The following is a 26,639-nucleotide window of genomic DNA, read 5'->3' as shown; positions in this document are numbered from 1 at the left end:
AGGAACTTTGGTGGGCCACAGATAGGAAGTGGTTGTCTCCTGGTATTACAGCTGAACACCCAGACATCGTACATGCCCACATCTGGTTTTAAGCTCCTCCCTCCCTCCTCTCCTGTGAAGGAAGGTCCTTGTTAGGAATAATCAGGTTGGAAGGCCAGAGGCCTAAGCATGCAAAGTATACAGTCAGCCCTTGTACCCTGGGGGCAAAGGGCTGGGTTAATCTCTAATAAATGTATACTTAGGCGACACACTTGATGTAGTGCTCTACCCTTTTCATGTCTACTTCATCCCCTCAGATGAAGGAGGCACAGCTGAAACTTCAGAAAGTAAAAAGCATGCTTTAGCCATGGTGTGGAGAGCCTCAGTTCCTACGTCAGCCATTACCTGTGGTGTTGGTGCCCTTGTGGAATGTTTGACCAAGTATAGCCTTGTCTTAGTCAGGGTTTTTATTCCTGGACAAAACATCATGACCAAGAAGCAAGTTGAGGAGGAAAGCTTACACTTCCACATTGCTGTTCATCACCAAAGGAAGTCAGGACTGGAACTCAAGCAGGTCAGGGAGCAGGAGCTGATGCAGAGGCCATGGAGGTTATGTTACTTAATTACTGGCTTGCTTCCCCTGGCTTGCTCAGCCTGCTCTCTCATAGAACCAAGACTATGAGCCCAGAGATGGTCCCACCCACAAGGGGCCTCTCCCCCTTGATCACTAATTGAGAAAATGCCTTACAGCTGGATCTCATGGAGGCATTTCCCCAACTGAAACTCCTTTCTCTGTGATAACTCCAGCTGTGTCAAGTTGACACAAAACTAGCCAGTACAAATCTTAGGGATTCTTATTGTTTCTGGAATTGGTGTCATATAGGGAGAAAATGTGGGGTTCTCCAGAATTGCTTACATATATATAATCTGAACACATGGCACCCAGTAGGTTTTATTATTGTTGTTGTACATGGCACCCAGTAGGTTTACTGTTGTTATCACTACTACTGCTATATTTGGGGGCACATGTGTGGAGACCAGGAGGACGTCTTAAGGGAATCGGCTGTCTCCTTCATCCCAGAGATCACGTGCCTCTACTTGCCGAGTTATCTCCTATCCAGTGTTCTCAGGCCTCTCTAGGTTCTGAAGAACAGGCTCATTAAACCTTGAGGTGAGCATAGAGTAGAGGTACGGGTATGATCTGTGCCGTCTGCATGAATATCTTCATGTATAGCCTGTGGCACTCCATTCAGGCAACCTATTAGTGGAAAGGAAGTCCCAGCCTGTGGTCCCAGCCAGCTGTGTGGGTCCTAGCTATTGTTCCTCTGTGCAGCTGGATTACCTGGGAAGACGTGAGTTTCTCTGTGATGCGATGCTTCGTCACCTTTAGGCTGGAGGGTCACAAGTTTGAGACCGACCAACTTCGGCAACCTAGTAAGACCCTGTCTTAAAACAAAAACAATACAAAGGGATGGCTGGGTCATGGAGGTGGTTAAACCTGACCTGAGTTTGATCTCCAGGACCCACGCGGTGGAAGGAGAGAACAAATTCCCACAAATTATCCTCTGACTTTCACATGTGCAGTGTGGCACACGCATGAATAAATGTAATTAAACACAAAATTTACATAGAATTTTTAAAAGTGGACACCAACTCAGTAGCCAAGCAGTTGCCTGGCATGCACAAGAGCATTCAATTCCCAACGCCACCCCCTACAGAAACCTATTATCATGTCTCCGTTGAGCTACTGTGGTTTGTAAGCAAGTGAGTATTGATACAGGGACTTCTTTGCTAGCTTCAATTTTTAAAAGCCTATTCATATTACAGTTTCAGTCCATTGATCCTACAACCTATCGGTGGGCTAGATACCATCGTAGGTTCTGCCGTGGTGACCCGAAGTGGCCAGCTGATGGGCCTACAGAGTCTTCTTATCCTGATGGGCAAATAAGTTCCAGGGCCAACAGTGTGAGGCTGGGGGCAGGGTGCCACTTTTAGAAGATGTCACGAAAGAACTCAAGTGAATCGGAGTGTGCCTGATTGCTGTGTGCTGAGAAATGAGAGAAGAGGAAATGGCAATGGTGAGGTCTTGGAGCAGGAATGTGGAGGGTCATCCTGGAAGCCATCAGAATGCGAGTGACTTGGGCTGCTAGGACTCGGGAATCAATCAGAATAACCTCTGCGTTTTGGGGGAAATTGGACAGATGTGAACAGAAGATGCTTGGGGGAAATTGGACAGATGTGAACAGAAGATGCCAGTCATGGTACCAGTTGAGTAGCCTCAGGACAAGGTGGGGTCAGCATAGAGACCATGGGGTAATAAAGGGGTGCCATAGAAGGGAGAACCCCCCCCCCAAAGGGTGGAAAGGCCCCAGGAAGGAAGAGTTTCAACTGACATGTGTTGCTAGAAATGGCTTAGACACTTAAGCAGAGAGAGACATGTCACCATCCTGTGTTGTCGCTGGTCTGGGTCTGGGTAGGCAGGAGGCCAGCTAGAAATATGAAGGTGGATGTTGTTGCCTGAGGCAGAGGAATGGGGAGTGGCTCAGCCAGTGTGACAGGAAGGTGTGATGGGGGGGGGGGAGGCGGGCAAGATGGTCGAGATGGGCTAGGGTGAGTCTCAACCGACTGTTGGTTTTCTCAATGAAGCTAAAGCTCACCCTCACCTTAGAGACCAACTGAAGTCATCCTGGGCAGAGGGCAAATGTCACAGAATGCACATGGGGCTTAGAGTAAGTCCTGTGGCCGTGGTGCTGAGCATGGTGCTGAGCGCAGCAGCCCCTGGAGAGGTGGGGAGGTAGGGAGAGAGTGAGCAAGAGACTCCTGGTCCTAGAGGGAAGAAGGGGGCTAGAGCCTGGAGACCAGAACCCTGGAAGCAGGAGGTGCTGGTGAGAGTCGGATGCTGCGTACCGCTACCACCGTGTTAACGACAGCTCACACCAGAAGGGGGGGGGGGAGTATGGAGAAAGAGCCTCATCGATGAAGTAAGTTTGAGACCAACCTAAGTATCATGGGACTATCTAAAAGAAGGGGAGGAAATGAGGTTTGGAGGTAGTGCCCATTTCGGTGATAAGGTCAGGGGTTGACCTGGTGCCCAGGGGACGGATAGCTATGGTGGGTGCATTGGAAGAGTCCCAGAACTCCTCAGGCTGAGGTGCCAGCAAAATCCGCAGGGGCATTGGTAATGTAAACAGGATACATGCAGAGTGCTGGTAAAGTTTAGTAACACACACCTATAATAACACCACTCTAAGACTGAGGCAGAAGGATCTTGAGTTCAAAGCCAGGCTAGGCTGCAGGGCAAAACCTTGGCTCCAGAATAAAAGAAGGAACTGAAGAAAGCAGGTATCCTGCTCCAATAGTCCACATCACAGATCAGGCCAAGGATGTGTTTGCCTGCCTGAGTGTGGCCACAGGGCACCTTCCACCGAGTCTAGGTAAAGAAATTACATAGGACTTCTGTGAGGGACAAGATGTTGCCTGGGTGTGGTAAAGCAGTGATGTCCCAGTAGCGGATCACAGAAAGTCTGGGTGATGCTGCCTTTGTGATGGGTGAGGGACAGACATGCAGGGGACAGAACATCGGTTCTCAGATAGTGGAGCCTGTCCTGAGAGCCGAGGCGGGAAACGGTAAAGGGTGTTCTCTGTTCTTGATTTTTTTTCAGCTCTTGCATATAGCATCTGGCATACAGAAGATGGGAATGTTTGTAATGGGGAAAAAAAGAGAATTACATGCAAAGAAGGAGAACATTGGGCTGGAGAGATGACTCAGCAGTTAAGAGCACTGACTGCTCTTCCAGAGGTCCTGAGTTCAATTCCCAGCAACCACATGGTGGCTCACAACCATCTGTAATGGGATCCGATGTCCTCTTCTGGTGTGTCTGAAGACAGCTACAGTGTACTCATATAAAATAAAATTAAATAAAATAAATTTTTAAAAGTGAGAATGTAATTATTTAATTTTGTCTTAAGCCATCAAAGAATGAAAAGAAGCTAAAGTTGGTCGTTGAGGAGGGGAAAGGATTTTTTGGCAATGGTACAGTAGAGATTAGGGCAAAAATCATACATTTAGACTGGAAAAGAGAATCATAAACAGTGGCCACAGGTATGTAGAGTTGAAGTGAAGCCTTTTCCCACCCGTGTGAGTGGTGCGTGGGGACTCATGCTTTAGAAGTGGATTTTGTTTGCTAAATAGGATTCTTAGCTTCATAAAACGTTAAAGCTTGGTCAATTATTGTAAAGTAGGTTTGAAAGATTTAAGTTGTAACATCCTTTTAAGTGATGGGCTTGACTTTCCAACTCCGATGTCAGACTCTAGAGATTAACTTACTCACTCGGTTAATACTTAACACCCAGAAGCTGGAGACTATGATGCCTGTGTGTATATTCAAAGACTCACAAATAAACTTGTATATTGCATTACGTGTTTTTCCTAAATGTCAAGGTGGGCTCCCGTTCTGGGTTATTGCCATGTCTATTTCTGTAGACAAGTCAAAAGAAGTGTTAGCCCACGACTGTCTTGCTCTGGGACATACGTTCTGCAGCTGCTAGACCATTGTCATGCCCTTTCTTGTTGTCGTTTTAGTGACAGCTATATTGTGCGTGTCAAGGCTGTGGTTATGACCAGAGATGACTCCAGCGGGGGATGGTTCCCACAGGAAGGAGGCGGGATCAGTCGTGTTGGGGTGTGTAAGGTCATGCACCCTGAAGGCAGCGGACGAAGCGGCTTTCTCATCCATGGCGAACGACAGAAAGACAAACTGGTAATGATGACCACACATCGTGGGGGTTAAAATAGCAACGACTGATTCTGTACATAAGCCACAGCCCACTTCCCTTTCCAGTACAGTCGCTTGACATGCACCTTACAGAGTGCATTGGACAAGGGTGTTTGACCATCTTGCTTGCATCTTTGATTAATCAAGGTTATAACTGGTATTTAAAGCAAAAGTATGTTCTTTATCATTACAAGTCATGTAATGACAAGCTGTAGAGTCAGGGTTTCCTTGTGAGACTTGGACAATAGAAAACATGTGAGAGAGCATCACCTAACCTTGGCTCCTTCTAAATAAATGTTTGTCTGCAAGATACCAGAGCTGGGGCTGGGGAGGTGGCCCAGAGCGTAAGTGTGTTCCATGTGCAGACATGAAGAACCGAGTCAGATCCCAGTACCCACATAAGAGCCTGGTGACTGTGGCCTTTTAACCCCAGCAGTATGGTCGCCAGGAGCATTCCCCGGGGCTTAATGACCCAGCCATAACTCCAGGTTCAGTGAGACACTCCGAGGAGTAAGATGAAGGGTGATAAAGCAGGGTACTTGATGACCCCTCTGATCTCCACTCACAACAGCACACATCCATCCATCTCTCTCTCTCTCTCTCTCTCTCTCTCTCTCTCTCTCTCTCTCTCTCTCTCTCACACACACACACACACACACACACACACACACACAGCTTTCATGTCATAAGTAGTAAGTGGAGTGTCTTTGGTAAAGGAATATTAAAAAACAGTAGCAGGGCACTTCCATCAGTAATTGTGTGTGCTTATAGACAAATGTATGGGAAGTGATTCTTACACCCAGGGAGGTTACCATAGTCTTATGGAGGAACTTAGATGGCCAGTTGCATAGGTTTATGATAGGGAGGAAAGCAGACCAACCAAGTCTGGTGCCCCAAAGAAGCCAAGCATGCCCTTTGACCCTGAACTGCACCCCTAGTGCAAGTCAGCCTAGCTCCTCTTCTTGCTTACTCTCTAGCTCAGGATTGAACCCAGGGCCTTCCTATGGCAGGCAAGCACTTTCTCTGTAGATTGCTGTGTGTCGAAAGCCCTAAGTCTCCTTGAGATCGATTACTCTCTAAACATAGTCTTTGGAAGTATATAACAGAAATCTACAGTGACTAAAAATGTGACCGATGATAAAGGCTCTCCCAAAGGAAATGCAGATGGCTCCACACTACGTTGCTGTTACATTTGAGAACCTGGAATGTGCAAAGTGTGTGTAGATAAGTTTTTTTGTTTTTTTTTTTTTTAAACCAGCCACTTCTTAGGATTAAAGATTACCAAACAGAGAAGACAGGGGGATTTGTAACTATCACAAATCGAGTAACGAAATGCCACTTCACGCCTAGTTTGTTTCTAAGAATTCTCTCCGTATAAGCAGTGTGACCATACTATAAAGAAAATGAAGTGTCCAGGTACCTTGGTGCACACCTTTAAGTACTAGCTGTGGGAGGCTGAGGCAGGCGGATCTCTCTTAAGTTCAAGGCCAGCCCAGTCTGATTTACACATGCATATTACACACACACACACACACACACACACACACACACACTTGCACTTTTCATTATGACTGAATTATCCATCAGTGTCCTTTGTATATTTATCTACTGGTATTTACTCTTGGTATGTGTGGTGTTATAAAAGTATTCATATTTACCTTGCATATTTACCATTAATATGTTTTAATAATTCCTCTTGACTTTTGCACTTTCACTGGTATTCTTCTGCAGAATTTCTGTAGAAATTGTTTCTCTTGCATCTCCTTTGTAGTCTGAGTTAGCAGGTTATCCTTACATGAAGGGTTCTGTATCCTCAGGTAATCTTTACATGAAGGGTTCTGTATCCTTAGAGCCATTTTTCCTGGTATTCCTCTGGCTTGTAGAAAACGTCATCTTAGAATAGTCCCCATTACTGGCCTTTTGAGATAATCTCTCCTGTAGCCCAAACTGGCTTTATAGCCAAGGATCCCCTTGAACTCCTAACGCTCCTGACTGCACCTCCCAGCATCTGGGATTGCAGACATGTGCCACGATGCCCAATTTTAAAACAGCCTTGAGGCAGTCTAACCCAGCCTCATCCTTTTAAAACTACATTTATGAACTTGTGTCTTGCTGGGGACTTACACATAGTAAGTGCAAATCTCCCTTTATAGCCAAGAAGCTGAAATGAAAAACGTTGGTTATATTCATGCCACACCAGGGAGAGAGGGAGAGAGACAGAGACACCAAGTAGCAGACAGCATGGGCCACTTTCTCTGTGTCCCTATGTCCACCATTCCTAAGTGGCAGACAGCATGGACCGCTTTCCCACTTTCTCTATGTCCCTATGTCCACCTCCTGTGGAGTTGTGGACCAGCCTCTGTTTCTGAGGGATGCCTCCTTCCCACCTTTTGGCCCACCTTCAGATTTCTCCGTCTCTCCCTCTATCCCTCTCCCTGTTCCCTTTGTAAGTATGTGGCTCTGCTTCCATGCCCAGTGTACTTGAGTCACACATCTGTACCCTACTTGGGCTTCATCTTTCTAACCTCCACTTTTTGTGTTTCGCTTCGGGAAGTTCTGATCCCTGTCCCTATTCCCACACCATCTACAGATACAGTGGCATCTCTTTGGTCTCCCAGCTTCTGTAAGGCCTCTGTAGAAGCTCTGAAAGGGGGGCGGGTGGTTGAAGGAAGCCCCTTTAAGAGGTGGGGAGAGTATGGAATGAGGGGACTATGGTGGCTTTCGGACTAAAGTTTGGATGGAGACTTGGTTCCTCTTAGTTCACGCAGCTGGGGTTGGCGTGAAGTGCTCTTTTTCATAGGAGTGTTTGAGGAGGTGTTCCAAGGTACTATGTGTGTTTGTTCTAGTTATGTATTGGAGTCTGTGAGCCACTACTGATGTAGCTTCTACATATATTCTACATATATACATATATTAGTTCACAAGTAATTAGTCGTAGAATTTATGGTAGTAGAGAAAATTAGGTTGTTCGGAGAAATATGTAAACTAAAATTTTCTAGCCCTGTCTAGCCTGGGCTAGCCAAGCTGACCTCATGATTAATTGGCTTCCCTCTACCTTCTGGGATTAAGAAGAACCTGCATTGGGATCGCGAGTCTGTGCCACCAGACCTGGCCCCTTTTCTTATAATTGTATATTCTTTCTGGATTGTAGGAATCAGCTCAACTAGTAGCACTTCCCCCCCCCCCTTTTTTTTTTTAATGGGCTTTTTTTTTTTTTTTTAAAGACAGGGAATCAGGTAGTCCACGCTGGCCCGAACTCTCAGGTGATGGTGACCTTGAATTTTTGATCCTCCTGTTTCCATCTCCCAAGATTCCAGGCTTGCACTACTGTGCCCACTTTATTTGATGCTGGGGACCCGGGGCTTGTTGGTAAGGTATCCTTCAGCTAAGCTCCATCCGCAGGCCATGCTCCGTGCTCCTTTCCATGAGCGCCTGCTATCCAGTCCTTCACCTTGAGTGAACGTCTTACTCATGCCTGACATCATGAGTTGTTTGCCTGGAGAAGAGAACATGGGGTTTTCCGGGGTTAGTCTGGTCTTCCGGATGGTGACACATTTTATCCTATGGTATAAAAGAAAGACATTTCTTTTAGTTTTATTTTCTTTGTGAGTAGAAAGGCACAGTGATTGAGTTGCATCCCCAGCCCTTTCTCCTTTGACACATGGTCTCATTACATAGCCATTACTGTCTTCAGACACCAACCTCCCCAGTGCTAAATTACAATCATGTACTGCCGTAGCTGGTCCACACCCCCAGTACACGTGTCACACACTCGCATCCCCCCCCCTCTTTCTCTCTCTCTCACACACACACATACTCTCAAACACACATTATTTAATGGCATTGTGTGTGTGCTCTCTCACACACATGTACATGATGCCTGCACATGTGACTCAATGTATGCATATTTGAAAGTCGGGACACATGACTCAGCAGAGATGACTGGGTTCCTGACACTCACATGGCAGTTTGTAACCCTGTAATTCCAGTCCCAGAGGATCTGACATGTGTACACAGACGTCACCTATACATATGAAGTGAAACAATAATAAAAAACAAATTCAAAAAAGCATTTAACTATTGGCAAACTGTCAAATTCTGATTTTTGTTTTAACTTGGAAGTTCAGATATTATTAAAGGTGTGAGACCACAGTTATTTTCTTGGAGGTGGCAAAGTTATTTTCTTTGCTTAAGAAAATCTCTACCACGGGCTGGTGAGATGGCTCAGTGGGTAAGAGCACCCGACTGCTCTTCTGAAGGTCCTGAGTTCAAATCCCAGCAACCACATGGTGGCTCANAACCATCCGTAACAAGATCTGACGCCCTCTTCTNGAGTGTCTGAAGACAGCTACAGTGTACTTACATATAATAAATAANNAAANNNNANAAAAAAGAAAAAAAATGTTTGTATGGGGGCTGGAGAGATGGCTCAGCGGTTAAGAACACTGATCTTCCGAAGGTCCTGAGTTCAAATCCCAGCAACCACATGGTGGCTCATAACCATCCGTAACAAGATCTGACGCCCTCTTCTAGAGTGTCTGAAGACAGCTACAGTGTACTTACATATAATAAATAAATAAATCTTAAAAAAAAGAAAAAGAAAAGAAAATCTCTACCAAATACTCAACCATCCTCAGTCCTTTGGTTGAGCTTCTAATAAAAATGATGATTGACAGAGAGCAGATACAGCCTGCCTATAGTCGCTTGAGACGTAGAGGCTGGGAGATCACGAGTTTGAGGTCAGCCTTAGTTATTATGGAATCTAAGTCTAACCTGGGCTACATGAGAGACCCTGTCCCCAAAGGGGGGGGGTGTGTGGAATTATTTGTGCCTAGGAAGTAGTTCAGATCACAGCTAGACATCACACTAGCCAGTATGTTGATAGTTATCCTGCGTCCCTGGTCAGAAGAGGGAACACTCAGCATCCCCGGCCTGTGAGAGCTGTGCATCTGTGCAGGCCAGGGTTTCTACATTGCTGCTACCAGAGCACTGTGTTACAGAAGGCTGGATATACAGATGCTGATGGCGTGTGTATTTCCCATCATGCCGTGAGATAGAGGATAAAGGGCATTCCTGGGTAAATAAAAACAGCATTGTGCTCGGTGGTGGCCTTAAACAGCATCGAGCCATCAGGCTGCCATGTTTATACTGCTGTGTGGTGGTTACACCTCCATCCCTCACCTGCAGAAATCTCCACACAGAGAGGTGGCAGCAAAAATGTTTGTATGGGGGCTGGAGAGATGGCTCAGCGGTTAAGAACACTGATCTTCCGAAGGTCCTGAGTTCAAATCCCAGTGACCACATGGTGGCTCACAACCATCTGTAATGAGAGCTGACACCCTCTTCTGGGGTTTCTGGAGAAGCTGCAATGTACTTACATATAATAAATAAGAAAAGAAAAGAAAAAAGAAAAAAAATGTTTGTATGATACTCTCTTGTTTGACTCCCAAAAAGGGAGGATTCCAGGGTGCCAAAGGCCAAACCTGGGGACCTATTTATGTGTAAAAGGGGCCATTTGTATGAACCATGGTTGGATAAATTCATATCTGAATAAAGGAACATCACACAGTCATTGAACCTCCTAAAATGTCTGGGTTCTTTGTTTGGTATTTCTCCTCTGTCTCTGTCTGTCTCTCTCTCTCTGTCTCTGTCTCTGTCTCTCTCTCTCTCTCTCTCTCTCTCTCTCTCTCTCTCTCAAATATAGGACCTCTGGCATATTAAATGTATGCTTTTCCACTGAGCTGCATAGATGCATACATGCACAAAATCCCTGAGACATGATTTTTAAAAAATATTTCTGTGTATGAGTGTTTTGGCATTTGCATGTGTGGAGGCTAGAAGAGGGTGTCAGGTCCCCTGGGATTGGAGTTGTGAGCCACCACGAAGAAACATCTCTCCAGCGCCACTACCCCCACCCCCACCCCCAAGACACACTTTAAGAAGAACAGAGGACAAGTTGCAGAAGCACTTTATAGGGATGGCTGAACTGAAATTCAAACTTCTGTGTATATGTAAAGCAGGCACAAGAGGCTGGGGCTCCGCCCACTGTGACAGTACGTGACAAGTTTGAGGAGACACTGGGCTCTCTGGCATTTATCTTCATTAGCCAGCTCTAAGGCCGGGGCTGGGAGGGTGTTCTAGCATATGCAAAGCTGTGGGTTCTATCCCTAGCATGGCATGAACCAGACACGGTGACACAGGCTGTAATCCCAGCATGCAGGAAGATGTGGAAAGTCATGTTCAACTACATGGAGAGTTCAAAGCTAGTCTGGACAACCTGAGGCGGGGTGGGAGGGGGGAGGCCCCACTCAGAAAATAGGGGAAAACTAAGTCTCTTCCTTGGCCAAAAAAAAAAAAAAAAAGTGAGGTAAAATCATCATCATAATAACTTGAGACTTTGAATTGAACCTTTTATTTAATTTCTAAAATGGATGACATTTGTTAATTAAAGCCTTGATTATTTGGACTTGCTCAGTTTGGAATGAGGCTGGGCTGGCATTTAGTGCTTATGCTATTCTTAGGGAAAATGACCACAATAAGCAGTTTAATCATAAATAGAACTGTGAGGGGCTGTCCCCTATCAATACTGTGTTATAAAATTAAATTCAATGCTACTGTTGATAAGCCAATTGAATATTGTTATTAATTCAAAGAATATTTAGTAGGCCGTATCATTTCTTTTTACTTTGATATATTGAAATTTGCACTGTTCTTTAATCTAGATTTCCCCAAATTTACGTAAACCTTTACGCTTACCCTTCACCTGGCGTAGATTAGCGAGTTCACACATGTTAATGACAGAGCTTTGCCAAACAAGATCGAGGCTTAAAACCCAGCAAAATCACTTTGGTGTTTGTAACAGAGCTATGGGAATAAATATGTTTGAGATTGTTACTAATGAGAACATTAAGCTGATATTTGCCTGATTGTAGGCAGAGCTTCTCTCTTCTATACTATGATATAAACTCTGGTGTCTGGCAACAAGAATTCTGAATCCTTGAGGTGACCTGGCGAGTGAATGTGAGCTGTTGACTTTCTTACTTAGTGGTCTTCTCACTGTGGTTCCAGCCTAGGTAAACAGCACTAGGTTTAATATAAAGATCAAAAGTCATTCCTCAGACTCAGTTGTTAGGAACCTGGAGTTGTGCTGATAATCCTGACGTATGGTTAGTAATAATACCACCAGAGGAGAGCTGCAGGGACTAAACACTTGACAAAGACACAGGAAATGGGCTTGGTGACTAATGGTGCAGGGGACAGAGAAGCAGGGGGGGAAGATAACCACAGGAGTTCTGAGCCAGGGAGAATGAGCAGATGAGAGTTGGTGTTGCCAGATAGGACAAAATCCGGAGAGATGGACTCTTCCCAGCTTGTTGTATTGAATGACACAGGGAGACAGACACCCACTGGGACAGACCTCCCAGCACTGTGGGGGCAGGAGGAAGAAGAGTGGTGTCCGTGGGGATGATTCCTGGTGGAGAGGTGCACACATGGAGACCAGGGTCTGTTACCATCGGTGATGGTTCTCCATTGGGGTCACAACGGGCACCATTACAGCTGTCGCAAGAGTGACCAGCCTGTGTTTCCATCCTTTAGGTGGTATTGGAATGCTATGTCAGAAAGGACTTGGTCTACACCAAAGCCAATCCAACGTTTCATCATTGGAAGGTTGATAACAGGAAGTTTGGACTTACTTTCCAAAGCCCTGCAGATGCACGAGCCTTTGACAGGGGTGTGAGAAAAGCCATTGAAGACCTTATAGAAGGTACTGAGTTTGCTGCCACTTAGTGGGAATGTGGGATGTTCCAGATTTCTTTTCATTCAACAGTCTGCCATCTTGTATCTGTGGCTTGTTTGTAGGAGGGTTTGGGGTCATTAGAAGGTCATCAGATGACAACACTTCCCAAGCGCCCCAAGTGAGCAGTTGGGGGGTGGGGGCTTCAGCTTGAGTGACCTACCTGGCTGAGAGTGTACTAAGTAGCTCTGGGGACTCCACATGGGTGTGCTTCACCCATTTCACCTGTGGAGTGGAACACGGCTGTAGGTGCTTTAGGGTATGTACTGTGTCATGTAAGTAGCTAATCTGTAACATGTTCCATTAGAAGAACATTATCCAGAGCTGCATAGGTGGTTCAGTGGCTAAGAGCAGTGGCTGCTCTTGCAGAGGACCCAGGTTAGGTTTCTAACACTCCAAGCACCCAAAAGTCGGCTAATGACCACCCAAGTTCCAAGGGATTCAACGCCTTTTTCTGGCCTCCACAGGCAATGCACATAGATGGTACACAGACTTAAATGCTAATAAACATCATACACATACTTTTTTTTTTTTTAATTTTAAAAGAAATTTAAGCCATACCTGTGATTTGAATACATAGGATAACAAGCTGGAACTCTACACAGTAAGAATAAATTACTTGTATGCAAATGTAGAACAAACAATAAATAATAGGATTCTTATTTCTTTATTTTTAAGAACAATAGGATTCTTATACTATTTCAAATTAATATTTAATTTTTAAAAATGGATAAAGTATTGGGTATTAAGGCACACATCTTTAGTTCCAGCGTCTAGTGAGCAGAGACAGGAAGATCTATCACTTGAGTTTGAGGCCTGTCTAGTATACATAGTAAGTTCCAGGGCAGCCAGGAGCCAGGACTACATAGAGAGACCCTATCTCAGAAAAACAAACAGGAAAATGTAAAGTGAAACCCGGAGATGGTTCACCTGGTCAAAGCATGATGTGCAGATCTGAGGACTGAATTTCATCATCCCTGGAGTCTGCAGAGGAGAGTCTCCCGAAACTTGTCCCCTCACCTCCACACACAGGCACTGTGGTACAGTCATGCCTGCACTCACAAACATGATAATAATAAATAAGATAGAAAAGCCGGGCGTGGTGGTGCACGCCTTTAATCCCAGCACTTGGGAGAGGCAGGCGAATTTCTGAGTTTGAGGACAGCCAGGGCTACACAGAGAAACCCTGCCTCGAAAAAACAAAAATAAATACATAAATAAATAAATAAGATAGAAGTTAAGAAAAGTAAAACAGAAAGTGCTTAAAACATACTTATAGTTCATCAGCAGCCTCCAGCCATTACTAACAATAATGAATTATTTCATACAGGAGAAATACTTTAAGAGGGAAAGCATCTTATTACTGATTTTCTAATGGTGATGAGATGATAATGAAACAGGGCTGGAGAGATGGCTAAGTAGTGAAAAGCGCTTGCTGTTCATCCAGAGTACCCAGGTTTGATTCCCGGCACTGGTGGTTCATGACCATCTGTTACTCTAGTTTTGGGGAATTGTCTTCTGGCCTCTGGGGTCACCAAACACACAGTGAGTGCACAAACATAGATGTACGCAAAACCCTCCACACATAACCACACATAAGCTTTAAGGAAAGAAAATAGTGAAACACTGATATCGTGACATGGGAATTCAACCTGTTTTCAGCTGTCAGGGACTGCGCAGGCTGTGCTCCCCAGGCAGGGAGGGTCTCAGGATTCAAGGTGGGTGCAGGGACCCTGAGGCATGGGGACACCAGGGTCAGAGTTGGAAGAAAAGGTCTCCACAGCTGTTTCCTTTGCTTAGGAAATGAGATGTGAGCTAGGGAGATGGTTTAGTGGGTAAAGGTGCTTGCCGCCAAGCCAGGCAACCTAAGGTTGACTCCTGGGATCTGTGTAGGAGGAAGAAAGGACCCCACAATTGTCCTCTAACCATAAGGTGCCATGGCCTTTTTGTTCTCGTGTGCTTGTTTGCACACACACACACACACACACACACACACTTTTATACGTTTTTATACAGACTAAGTTTCTCTTTAGGTGTATCTATTGAACGGACCCCACATTATCCACATTATCATCTCCTGTCAGTGGGAGAAGGATGTAGGTACAGCTATTGGATTGACCCCCCACATTAATGGCTCCTGTCAGTGGGAGAAGGAGGCAGGGAGGTTGCTGCACTGATTCGCATTCTGGATAAAGAGGTGATTGAAGCCGGGCCTGGTGGCGCACGCCTTTAATCCCAGCACTCGGGAGGCAGAGGCAGGCAGATTTCTGAGTTCGAGGCCAGCCTGGTCTACAAAGTGAGTTCCAGGACAGCCAGGGCTACACAGAGAAACCCTTGTTTTGAAAAACCGGAAAAAAAAAAAAGAGGTGATGGAGAAAGCTGAATTTAAATTTGAATCACCAGATCATTTCATGATGTGATTAGCTGGATTTTCTAGCAGAAACCTTAATTTTGACCTGGAAAAGCAAAGCTGGGAGGAAGCACAGCCCGGTGAGCTAGTCCTCAGCCCGGGTGAGCTAGTCCTCAGGATGACCTTATCAGTAGGAACTTCCTTATCAAGGAAACAAAGCCCAGCTTCTCCTGGGCTGTCAGGTCTAAGTGACTTGTCAGGTCCTGGGACTTGTCCTTCAGTGGAGTGGGCAGGCTCTCCTCACCTTCTCTGTTGGGTTTCTTCTCCGGCCTCTGTGCTGGGAACCACAGCAGGCAAAGTTAGTTTAGGGAGCATCATGGCTACAGCCAGGAGGAACGAAACACACCCTTGCGTTCCCATTGTGGGCCGTGGGCTGAAAAGTAAGCTGGGGACAGCTCAGCGGGGGACAGCTCAGCGGTAGGAAGGAAGTACAGGAGGCTCTGGGGTCCATCGCTGCTACTGCCATCTTTTAAAGGCTGTGGATGTGACTCGGGTAGACAGAGAGATGCCCTAGCATGTATGGGTTGGTTGGGTTCAGTCCTCAACGCTAAAGGACAGGAAAACCTGCCTGCCACCACACTTTTTAAATGATCGAGCTCAAGTATCCACAGCTTGATTGATTTTGTTACGTTCCTGTCTTTTCAGGTTCAACAACCTCCTCTTCCACTCTCCATAATGAAGCGGAGCTCGGAGACGATGACGTTTTCACGGTGAGTTTCCTCCGCCCTTTGGCTCTCATTAGGTGACGGCTCTCCAAGAAGTTTTGCGTTGTGGCATTTGCAGTTCCTGTGTGGCTGCCATTACAGACCATTCTGTCATCCCATCTTTTCATGTTCTGGTCCTGACCCCCCCTCGCTCATACTTGCAGTGATGGGGCACACCCAGACCATCAAAGTTCAGGTCCTGAGGCTCCCGGCTCTCTCATGGGGCGTCTCCTCTGGTTTGCCCAGGCAGACCAGGATAGTTTGCCTCTCTTTCCAGTCTACTTGTTTGTTTGTTTGTTTGTTTGTTTGTTTGTTTGTTTGTTTCGAGACAGGGTTTCTCTGTATAGCCCTGGCTGTCCTGGAACTCACTCTGTAGACCAGGCTGGCCTCGAACTCAGAAATCCACCTGCCTCTGCCTCCCCAGTGCTGGGATTAATTGAGGGCACCAGCACACCTGGACAGTTTTCTGATTTTTAACAACACATTCTGGTGGGCTAATAGGAGAGGCTGCATAGTGTGGGGCAGAGAATATATAGAGAATCTAAGTACCTGTAAGTCAGTTTTGTCCATGAACCTAAAATGGAAAGTTGAATGATAGTATTCAAATGTAACAAGGCCTCTTCTACACTACACAAGGACAGCACTGATTTCATAATGGTGTCTGTCTCCTTTATAATTACCCACTGGTTCTAAGACTTACTTTTATAAGCTGTTCTTTGTTTTAACTTTACATTTTAAAATATTGGGAGTAGTTGATTAAATTTGTTTCTCCACATTTATGCTTTGTGGCCGTCGGTGGGAGAGACATTGCTTTGGGATTATATAGGTATGTTAGGGAATGCACCAGTGGTCACAGTCGACATCAGGGTGTACAGAATTGAGTTTGACCCACAAGAAGCGTAAGATGGGCAGAGGGCAGACTGCAGAAAGTAATCTAGTCTACACAGAAGGCAAGGGCTCAGAAATCTCACCATGACTGGTCTGAACAGGATGTCACTGACACCTACACAGGACTCTGGAAAGGGACCCAGTCTAGGGAGCTCTGGGTCCAAAGACTGAGGCAGGAGTGTGTGCTTTGGAGCATCGTGTGGAGTGGGGCTGGTGGCTGTCGCTCTACACAGGCTTCCTCTAGCGCTCCAAGCAGAACCTCTCGCAGTTGGCAGCTTGCTTACATCTGTTCTTTTGTCACGTTTGGGGAGACAGACAACAGCAGGCAGGTTAAAGGTGGTTTCCTGTGCTCTAGAGCAAAATCTTAATTCGCAGCTGCTTCCCAGCTACCTGCCAGAAGTGATTTATAGGCGAAGGCGAGGGTGGGAAGGGAAGGGTGACAGATGCCAGAATCGGCTCCGTTTGTCCTTTAAGCTGCAGGGATTCACACAATGCTCTGGGGAAAGACTGACTCCCATGACAGATTACATTCCATGTAGACCTGGTTTATGGGGTCACTTGCCTATTTGCAAACACGGGCCTATTTATAACAGGCCCATCTTTATTCCAAGGCCGTTAACTGTAGAAAGATGGGAGAGTGGTAGGGCCGACATGCTAGAGTCCCATTCACTGCTGAGCTCCCTGCAGCTACACATTCTGTCCCAAGGCAGTAATGGCATCTGAAGTGTGAGCCAGGGAAATGAGCGTTGCTTTACAGCCCTGGTAGTCTGCTGCTTCCCGAGTAGATGCATCGTTCTGGAATGTTTTTTTAGAAGACAAATGGGATTCTTACCAGAAAGGGCATAAATACTGCTGAGCACCCCCTCTTCTGATTCTGAGAATTTGGATTGTTTTTCAGAGGTGACCATATTCATTTGGGAACCCCTCATAGTTACAACTGGAGAGTTCAAGCCTGCATGTTTTCTGTCTCTGCCACTGGGGCCAGAGGTTTCCTTGGTTCTCAGCATTCCTTGGGGCCTGGGGGACACAAGAGGCTATGGACACTGTGGGTACTTAAGAGCACACATTGCTTACCGTACACACTGGGGACACCAGTTGGAGTGTGTCTCCCACCCCACCAAGTAGTCACATGTCCCTGCTGAGGATGGAAGCGTTGAGGGTCGGTGGGATGTTTTGGAAATGGGTCAGAGGCTGAGGAGGCTGCCCTCGGAAGAGATTGGTGCTGTTCTTGGGAGACCGTGGTTGGTCTCGACCATTACACTCTTCAAAGGTGGAGTCTCACCAGAGCCTACCCAGGGATTTTTGAACTATGAGTTAAAGATTGCTTTATAAAACAGCCAGCCTCGGGTACTCTGTTTTAGCAACAGAAGATAGTCAAAGACATGGAATAGACCTAGACAGAGGAGCACACAGCTAGCTGCCCTGTCTGTGGAGGGGTCCTGTGGCCTTGTGGGCTCATAGAGCGTTGACCTGGCTTTGCCCAAACACTTTCCCAACTCTCAGACTTATCCTTGGAACCAGGTTGTCTTCCCATGGGAGGATAGCTGCTTCTGCATATTGTTGACGAGTGCGTGTTGTCGACGATGGCCGACGTTCTTGTCTGTTCTCCCTGCCCTCCCAGTCTCCCCTCCGTTTCTAGCCTGTATTCAAGCCTGTGCCTGTCCATTGCTCCTGTCAGACACCTCACCAGAAACTGACTAGCTGCTGCAGCTGTCTATGAAGCTCTGTCATTTATTCTAATTCTTGGATTTTTTTTTTACTGTGTGTGCGCGTGTTTGTGTGTGCTCGCATGTGTGCGCGTGTTTGTGTATGCTCGCGCGTGTGCGCGTGTTTGTACATATATCTGCATGTGCACTGGCAGATGGTGGGAATCAGAGACAGCTTGTGGAACTCAGTTCTCTCTCCCCTATGTGTTCCAGGGATCCAACTATGGCAGCAAGCACCTTTCTGCACTGAGCCATATAAAGAGTTGAAAACAACAGCTCCCTGGCCGAGTACTCCCTCCCTAGTTTGTGTGAGGGCTGGCTTCTTTCTCCAGCCACTCCGAACAACAAAGAGGCTAGCTGATGTTCGGTGATGGCCTTGCTAAAAGTCGACTTTTCTTTTTGTGTATCTTTTGTGACTTCCCAGCTGAGAGACTTGTATTCAGCCAGCTCTGCTGAAGTCACTTTTGTGGCATTGTGGCATTGTGGCAACTGGCCAGTCTTGAGGAAGCTGGTCTAAGCCTGGGCTACCAACTTGAACACATTCATTGGGTTTGTCTCCAGCTGATTTCCTCCTGGACCCCTGCAGCTCAGGGCTCAGAGACAAAGGGGTTTGGAGCCAGCAAAGAAGAGATGGGTGATAAGAGAAAAATCTGTGGGCCTTTTTTTTTTTTTTTTGGTTTTTCGAGACAGGGTTACTCTGTGTAGCCCTGGCTGTCCTGGAACTCACTCTGTAGACCAGGCTGGCCTCGAACTAAGAAATCCACCTGCCTCTGCCTCCCAAGTGCTGGGATTAAAGGCATGTGCCACCACGCCCGGCTGTGGGCGATTTTATGAGCGATGTTGGTCATGGCATTTTACCACAGCTGTAGGATAATAATACCGAAGTCAGCCTGACCATGCAGTATTGGAGGAATGTGGAAGATTTTGGGACTTTGGGCTAGAGAAGCTGGTTGGTTGCTCTAAGCAAAGCTTTTGGGCCATCCCAGTAGGAGCTTGGAAGACAGCAGTGCTGAGAGCAGTGGAGGTGGTAGAACTTTGGAAGTTGAACTAAATGCATTTTACATTATGATATGGCCATGAGTTATGGGGGGAGGGGTTGTGGAATGGATTGGTGTGAATGAGATATCCCCCATAAGTCTGGGTCCCCAGTTGCTGTGAGGCTTGTAAGTCTTAGGAGGTGTGGCATTGCCGAGGAAACATGGCACTCACCCGCCCAGGGAACCTGGTCATCCACAGTGGGTTGAGCCCTCCTGTGCCAGTTAAGACTCCCCGACATTTGTGACCACAGGCAGGCCAGTCTGATCTGGGCAGTTCCTCAAATGAGCCTATTTCTTTAGGTGACAGGCCTGTAAAGTTGACAGTGAAAGCTAACTGGGACACTCCACCCTTGTCAACCTGACACACAGACCTGTTGCTCTAAACTGTATCTTTGTTTCAAGATCTTCTTGTGTTAGTATCCCAATATAACTTCTCTTTAACTCTGGGATCCTGTAAAACTGAAAATAAGTTTCATACTTATTCCAGAAGGAAAGAACCAGGGCATAAAAATAATTAGATTTAAAAATAAAAATGAGCTGGACGTAGTGGCGCACGTCTTTATCCCAGCGCTCAGGAGGCAGAGGCAGGCGGATTTCTGAGTTCGAGGCCACCCTGGTCTACAGAGTGAGTTCCAGGACAGCTGAGGGCTACACAGAGAAACTCTGTCTCGAAAAACAAAAAACAAACAAACAAACAAAAAATAAGAATAAAAATAAAATAAAAATAATAATAAAAATAAAAAATGAAAACAACCAACAGTGTAAGTCAAAGCCCTGCAGCTTACCTCTAGCATCAGGAACTTAATCACTGTGTAGTCGTCTGGCTCCAGCAGACTTGGGGAGTGCCACTTCTCCAGCTCTGCTATGGGACAGGCACAGCTTCAACCAGTTCTACCTAGACAGTGTTCATATACTGTTTGTCAAGTTCTGCTCCAAGTGCAAAATACAGCCTGCCTCCCGTGGACCGGCTCTGGGAGCACTTGTGCTGAAGAAGTAGGGTTTGGAGTGGGGGTTGTTGTGTTGAGAGAGGGTTTTTCTGTGTGGCCTTGGCTGTCCTGGAACTCGATCTGAAGACCGGGCTAGCCTTGAACTCGCTGAGATCTGCTGGGATTAAATGAATGCACCAGCAACACCCTATTAAGAAATAGTTTCCCCTTAGTCGTCACGTCTGCCTTCTCGGCCCCAGCTTGACCAGGGAAGAAGCACAGGCTCACTTCAGTAGTATTGATCTCTTGTTGGTCAGTTGACTCTTGAGCCCCGAGGACCAGCACACACACATTTTTAGCCAAAGTATTACAATAACACCCCTTATCCCAAGTCTAGGTAGTGTCTTTAGTACCCTCTGAAACCCAGAGGACCAGGCCGCCATTGTCCGTGTTTCTCTCAGAATTCTTAGCTTCCAAGATCTCACAAGAATGACCCATTAAGTTTTCAGTCCTCACCAGGAAAAGGCCAGTCCCTGAGAGTAAAGGACAGCCAGGGCTGCATAGACAAACCCTGCTGTCTCAGAAGGAAGGGGGTGGGATGAGCTCTTATTTCCGCTTGTCATAGTGTCTGGAGGCCAAGGTCATGAATGGATCCGCCATGCTCAGTCACAGCAGAGTGGCTGGTCGACCAGCACCCCATTAATGATGCTCAAGAGCCTAGTATAGTATCTTCCCCCGTGGCCCAGTACTGATTTCGAATCTTAGAAAACCAGCTTGTCTTTCCAAGGCCTTGCTGCTAGGCCTCTCCAACCATTGAGGTAACTACTTCACATTGAGACAGACTGGTCATTCTCATGTCTAAGACAAACTCAAGACTGGAAAGCCATGAGTGATGGTTCATATTCTATAATCCCAGCAGCACTTGAGATATAAAGTCAGAAAACCAAGCGGGGGTGGGGGTGGGGCAGAGACAGAGAGATGGCTCAAAGGTTAAAAGCACCCAGCTAAGGTGGCTGGCTCACAACCACCCACCTATAAGCTCCAAGGGATCCAGTGCCCTCTGCTGGCCTCTATGGGCACCTACACTCTCATGCACATTATAAACTAGGCCCATGGCCAGAAAAGAGCATCAGCTCCCCCAGAATTGGAGTTCTGGGCAGTAGAAGCTGTCTGTAGGTGATGAGAATCTGGGTCTTCTGTAAAAACAGCCAAGTCTGCTCAACTCCTGGGCCCTTCTCCAGCCCCCAGCACACACCTTTAATCCAGCACTGGGGAGGCAGAGGCAGGTCTGGGCTGTCTAATGAGTTCCAGGCTTGCCTGGTCTATACAATCAGACCCTGTCTCAAAGATCAATAGATCCTTAAAAATAAATTCCAGGGATCGGAAGGTCCGGAGAGATGTCACAGCCAGGAAATAGATAGCGTTTGCATTAGTGCGTGTTAGAGCTTGTGTGTTCTGTAATTATTTTTGTTTGTGTGTGTGTGTGTTGGGGGAATGGGTTTCACTGAGCGTGTGCTCATGTGTGCCACAGCAAACGAGGTCAGAGGACAGCTTCTGGAAATCGTCTCACATGCTGTAGGTTCTAGGAAGTGGCATCTCGTGGTCCAGGTACTTGTACCTACTGAGCGGGGCTTGTTGTTTTTTGTTTTTAACGAATGTTTATTGCTTCTCTCCGAACAGACAGCCACAGACAGTTCTTCTAACTCCTCGCAGAAGAGGGAGCCGAATACAAGGACAATCTCCTCCCCCACATCTTGTGAGCACCGGAGGATTTATACCCTTGACCCATATCCCATGGACCATTACCACCCTGACCAGGTGAGCGGGGCACGCCATTGCCCTGGACTTCCCTCCCTTCCCCCCAGCCCAAGCTACTTCTGCCCACCCACTTTCCTGTCCCTGTGGTGGAAGTGCTACTGGTGGTAGCAGCTCAGCCTCACACAACACCTTGCCTCGCCCTGTGTATGCTCTGTCTGGCTTAATCCAAATCACCCCACAAGGCAGGGTGTGAGCACCCGTAGTTTATCAATGGGAACCTGATGATCTGTGGAGTGCCCCTGGGGGAAGGGGGTCCTAGGCAAGACTTCTGTTCTCTGTGTTCCTCCAAGTGGCCTCCTAGCTGTGAAGGCGCAGGGTCCTAGTCAAAGAGAAGGAATGGTGCACTCCAGCTTGCTCCCTGGCCTTCCAGCTCCAGGCCCAGGCTTGCTCAGGGAGATGTAGCTGTAGTCTGAATTCAATAATTCAACAAATATTTGCTGAGTGGCTGTTTTGTAGAACACGTTCCCCAATAAATCCTGGGGTATGGATCGATGCCTGTGTGGGTTACATGGCCTCTGGGCTAATTGGAAAGGAAAAGAAGCAAGCACTGGGCAGGAAGGGTTTGGTTTGGTTTGGTTTTTGTTGCTGTTTTTTTTTTTTTTTTTAAAGATTTATTTATTTACTATATGTAAGTACACTGTAGCTGTCTTCAGACACTCCAGAAGAGGGCGTCAGATCTTGTTACGGATGGTTATGAGCTACCATGTGGTTGCTGGGATTTGAACTCTGGACCTTTGGAAGAGCAGTCGGGTGCTCTTACCCACTGAGCCATCTCACCAGCCCCCTTGTTGCTGTTTTAAGATGGTTTTACTATGTGCTTTCTAGTATTTTGACATTAAAGTGTCTTTTATTAGCTGGGCATGGTGGCATACACCTGTGATCCTGATTTGGGGAGTCTGAGGTAGGCCAGCCTGGGCTCTGATGAGCTCCAAGCCAGGTTGACCTAGAAGTAGGAGACCCTGTCTTAACAAACAAAATATTCATTTTAAAACTAGGTGTGGTAGCATAGGCCTGCAGTCCCAGTACTTGGAGATGGTTGCTGTGTGATACAAATACCTTTTAAAAAAAAAAAAAAAAAAAAAAAAGCAAGAGGGGAAGGGAGCTGATTATGGTGGGAAAAGCAGCAGGCTTAAGGCCCCTGGTCATGTTGTATCTACAGCCTAAAGAATAATTGTACTCAGGTCACCTCCCTCTTATACAGTCCCTAGGAAATTCCTGCCTAAGGAATGATGCTACTACCTACAATGGGTGTGATTCATCTTCCTACCTAGTCAAGATAACCCCCTACAAGGCTATCTCATCAAGTGATTCTCGTCAAACTGACCTTTGAGATTGACCATCAAGGATGCTCGTAGGAGTCAAATCTGACCAGTATCTGGAACCTGCTTATCTTGCTTGCATTTGTGTCTGTCCTTTCAATCAGATCACAGTGTCAGTGCAAGCTAGTGAGCCTTGCATGCTGTTTTCTTTAGTGAGGCGTCCCTTACGGCAAAGGTGCTAGAGACCTGAGTTTGATCCCCAAAACCCAGCTCCATAGAACGGCTCTCTGACCTGCACACGTGTGCTGTGGAATGCACATAATCCATAAACCAAGATAAGGTCTCACGCTGTAGCCCTGGCTGTCCTACAGCTCACAGATCCGCCTGCCTCAACCTCCCACGTGCTAGCATCAAACCGCACCACCACACCTGGCTCCAGTTTTGTTTTTAAGCATCAGTGAGGGTTGGGCAGATAGAAGTCTCAGTGGTCAAGAACCTGATGCGCTTGCAAAAGATCCAGATTCACATCCTACCACCCACCACTAGCATTTACGAGACAGATCTCTGTGAGTTCCAAGACAGCTGGGCTTCACCGCAAGACCCTGACTCTAAATAAATAAGCAGCTGGCATTTGTACAGATGAGTACACACAATATAAAATGAGTTCGGAACTGCTGTCCCCATTTAGAGATTGGATCCGCACAGGGTCTGGGAGCAGCTGACCCGAAAGAGACAGGAGGTGGAGATTAAAGTAAGACAGGACTATTTTCCGTCTTCAGGTGGAAATGTTACTCCTTTGTGAGACAGGGGTCTCCTTGTAGCCCAGGCTAGCAGAGAACTCACTGTGTAGCAGATGACCTTGAATGCAACGATTTCCTTCCACCCACATTCTGGGATTACAGGCGTGGTCTCACGCTGGGTTTATAGGCTTCTGGGGCCTGATTGACTTCAGGGCTCATTCTTGCTGGGTAAGAATTACCAACTGGGCTCAAAACTGCCCCTAAGGCGGGCGACCATCCTATGTACGTGGTCTCTCCTGCAGGAAGGGCAAATCTGCCAGGTTCGGCTCACAACTGAGGCGAGCTAGTGGATCTGGCAAGCTTGATTCGGTTTCGATCTTTTCCAATGCCCCGAAGAGGTCAGGGAGCTTTTCTTCCCCTCTGTTTTGGCGGCCAGCTAGCTGTCAGTGGCGCCCCGGGCTGTAACACTGTCTGCTTTTTCCCTGAACAGCGGTTGCCGCGGTCCTACCCCCAGGTCACCTTCCCAGAAGATGATGAAGAAATTGTACGCATCAACCCCCGAGAGAAGATCTGGATGACCGGTTACGAAGATTACCGGCACGCGCCGGTTCGCGGCAAATACTTGGACACCACAGAAGACGCAGACTCCTACGTGCGCTTTGCCAAGGGCGAAGTCCCCAAACACGAATATACCTATCCCTATGTTGATTCTTCGGACTTCGGCTTCGGGGAGGATCCCAAAGGTAGCGTGATCAAGACACAGCCGCCCAGGGCCAAGTCCCGTCGGCGGAAAGAGAACGGCGAACGGTCGCGGTGTGTGTACTGCAGGGATATGTTTAATCACGAAGAGAACCGAAGGGGCCACTGCCAAGATGCTCCCGACGCCGTGAGAACTTGCATTCGCCGGGTGAGCTGTATGTGGTGCGCGGACAGCATGCTGTACCACTGTATGTCCGACCCCGAGGGAGACTACACTGATCCTTGTTCGTGTGACACAAGCGATGAGAAGTTTTGCCTCCGGTGGATGGCTCTAATTGCCTTGTCTTTCTTGGCCCCGTGTATGTGCTGTTACCTGCCCCTCCGGGCCTGTCACCACTGTGGAGTGATGTGCAGGTGCTGTGGTGGGAAGCACAAAGCCGCCGCGTGACTCGGTTCCCCTACTTTCTGCTTCTCCATCCACAGCCATAGGCAACTTGTCTCTTGCGCACTCCCCCATCTTCTCCCTGGTTCCCTTCCAACTCCAAAAGGCTAGGCCAATAAGAGGAGGCCAGGCTCCGTGGTCCCTCGGTGACATCATTCCAAACCTGGGGCAGCTGCCGCCCCCTGTGTCAGCCACATACCCCCTCCGCAGTGTTCTGAGGAAAAGAGCCTTCCTTCGGCATAGACTCGTGTATTTTACCAGCCTGTATCATGCTGTCTTTCCTGAGTGTTGGTTTCCTGCTCCTCCCTCCCATCTTTCTGGTTCTGCAAACTTGGGGGGGAGGGGTATTGATATCCTCCTCCTCCCCCCCCCGCCCCCCCCCCCGCTCCGTGACTTTTTTTTTTCCTCCCAATTGGGCTTGCCTGTCGCTAACTAGCATAGGTCCCTCAGAGATGTGACAGAATGATGAAGCCAGTACCACAGCATGTTGTTATGGGAGGAGGCGATCTGGATAGCAAGCATGTAGCACAAAACAATAGTACTTTAACTCCTAAGGCCAAGTCTCCCCATCAGCCGGGTTTGTCTTTAACCTGCTCTCATCTCTTCTCCTGCCCCCCCCCCCCCAGTTAATCCACTAATGCAAAACAATCACTTTTTAAATGACTTTTTGAGCCTTAAATCCATATTAACTTGTAAGAATCAAGAAAGAATTCCTCAAGTCACTTTGCATCCTCTTGGACCAGAGCTTGCAAGGGGACTTGGGTTTCTGTGAGCTTGCCCAGTTTACCCGTAAAATAGGACTTTTTAGAATTGGCATTGCCACTTCTAAAATCCTAGCAATACTTAGAATAATACATCCATGATATAAATTTTACTCAATTATTTTACAAACCAAATCGAATTATTCAAACACAAACCAGTGTTCTGTGAACAAGTTCCAGTTGCAAAACACTGAAGTTATGAATGAAACTGTAGCCATTCCCTGCCCCTGCACTATATATTTCAGGGTGCGTTTTAAATACTATTGATTCAAACACTGGTGGCTTGCATTTTTTTAGGTATATATTTTTGGTTGGTTTTTTTTGGGGGGGTGTTTTGTTTTTTTAGTTTGAGGCTCAATTCTTCATTTATACTTGAAAAAAACAAGGCCATATGTAAAGAAAAAAAAAACCCTTTCGATGCCTAAGTGTCTTCTACCACCCCACACCCACAGTTGCCACTTGGGGTGCACAGATAAGGGTAGGTCACCAACTGATTATGCCTGTCCTTGAGCCATGCAAAAAAAAGGCTTCTAATTTGCTGGTGTGTGTGTGTGTGTGTACACACATACACACATACACACACATATATATGGGAATAGCCAAATCCTACAGAAAAAAAGACAAGCGAAAGTGGTTGCCTATACCTAGCATAGTACAATCAGCTCCATGGGGACTGTAGGGCGCAGGTTTATCAACACTG

General features: G+C 46.9%; 1 protein-coding gene across 4 annotated transcripts in view; it reads left to right on the top strand.

Moving 5' to 3' along the window:
• Positions 1-26,337, top strand: part of Spred2 (sprouty related EVH1 domain containing 2) — a 98,551-nt gene extending 72,214 nt beyond the window's left edge. For all 4 annotated transcript variants that reach the window (XM_021210615.2, XM_029545049.1, XM_029545048.1 and 1 more), the window contains exons 2-6: positions 4,562-4,739; positions 12,351-12,519; positions 15,605-15,669; positions 21,901-22,038; positions 24,528-26,337. In XM_021210615.2, the coding sequence (XP_021066274.1) occupies positions 4,562-4,739; positions 12,351-12,519; positions 15,605-15,669; positions 21,901-22,038; positions 24,528-25,184 (1,207 nt within the window). In that variant the 3' untranslated portion in view covers positions 25,185-26,337. The remainder of the gene's footprint in view (positions 1-4,561; positions 4,740-12,350; positions 12,520-15,604; positions 15,670-21,900; positions 22,039-24,527) is intronic.
• Positions 26,338-26,639: the final 302 nt, after the last annotated feature.

This window comes from Mus pahari, chromosome 13, assembly GCF_900095145.1.
Source record: "Mus pahari chromosome 13, PAHARI_EIJ_v1.1, whole genome shotgun sequence".
NCBI lineage: Eukaryota > Metazoa > Chordata > Mammalia > Rodentia > Muridae > Mus > Mus pahari.
This window is presented reverse-complemented; position numbering and strand designations above follow the sequence as displayed.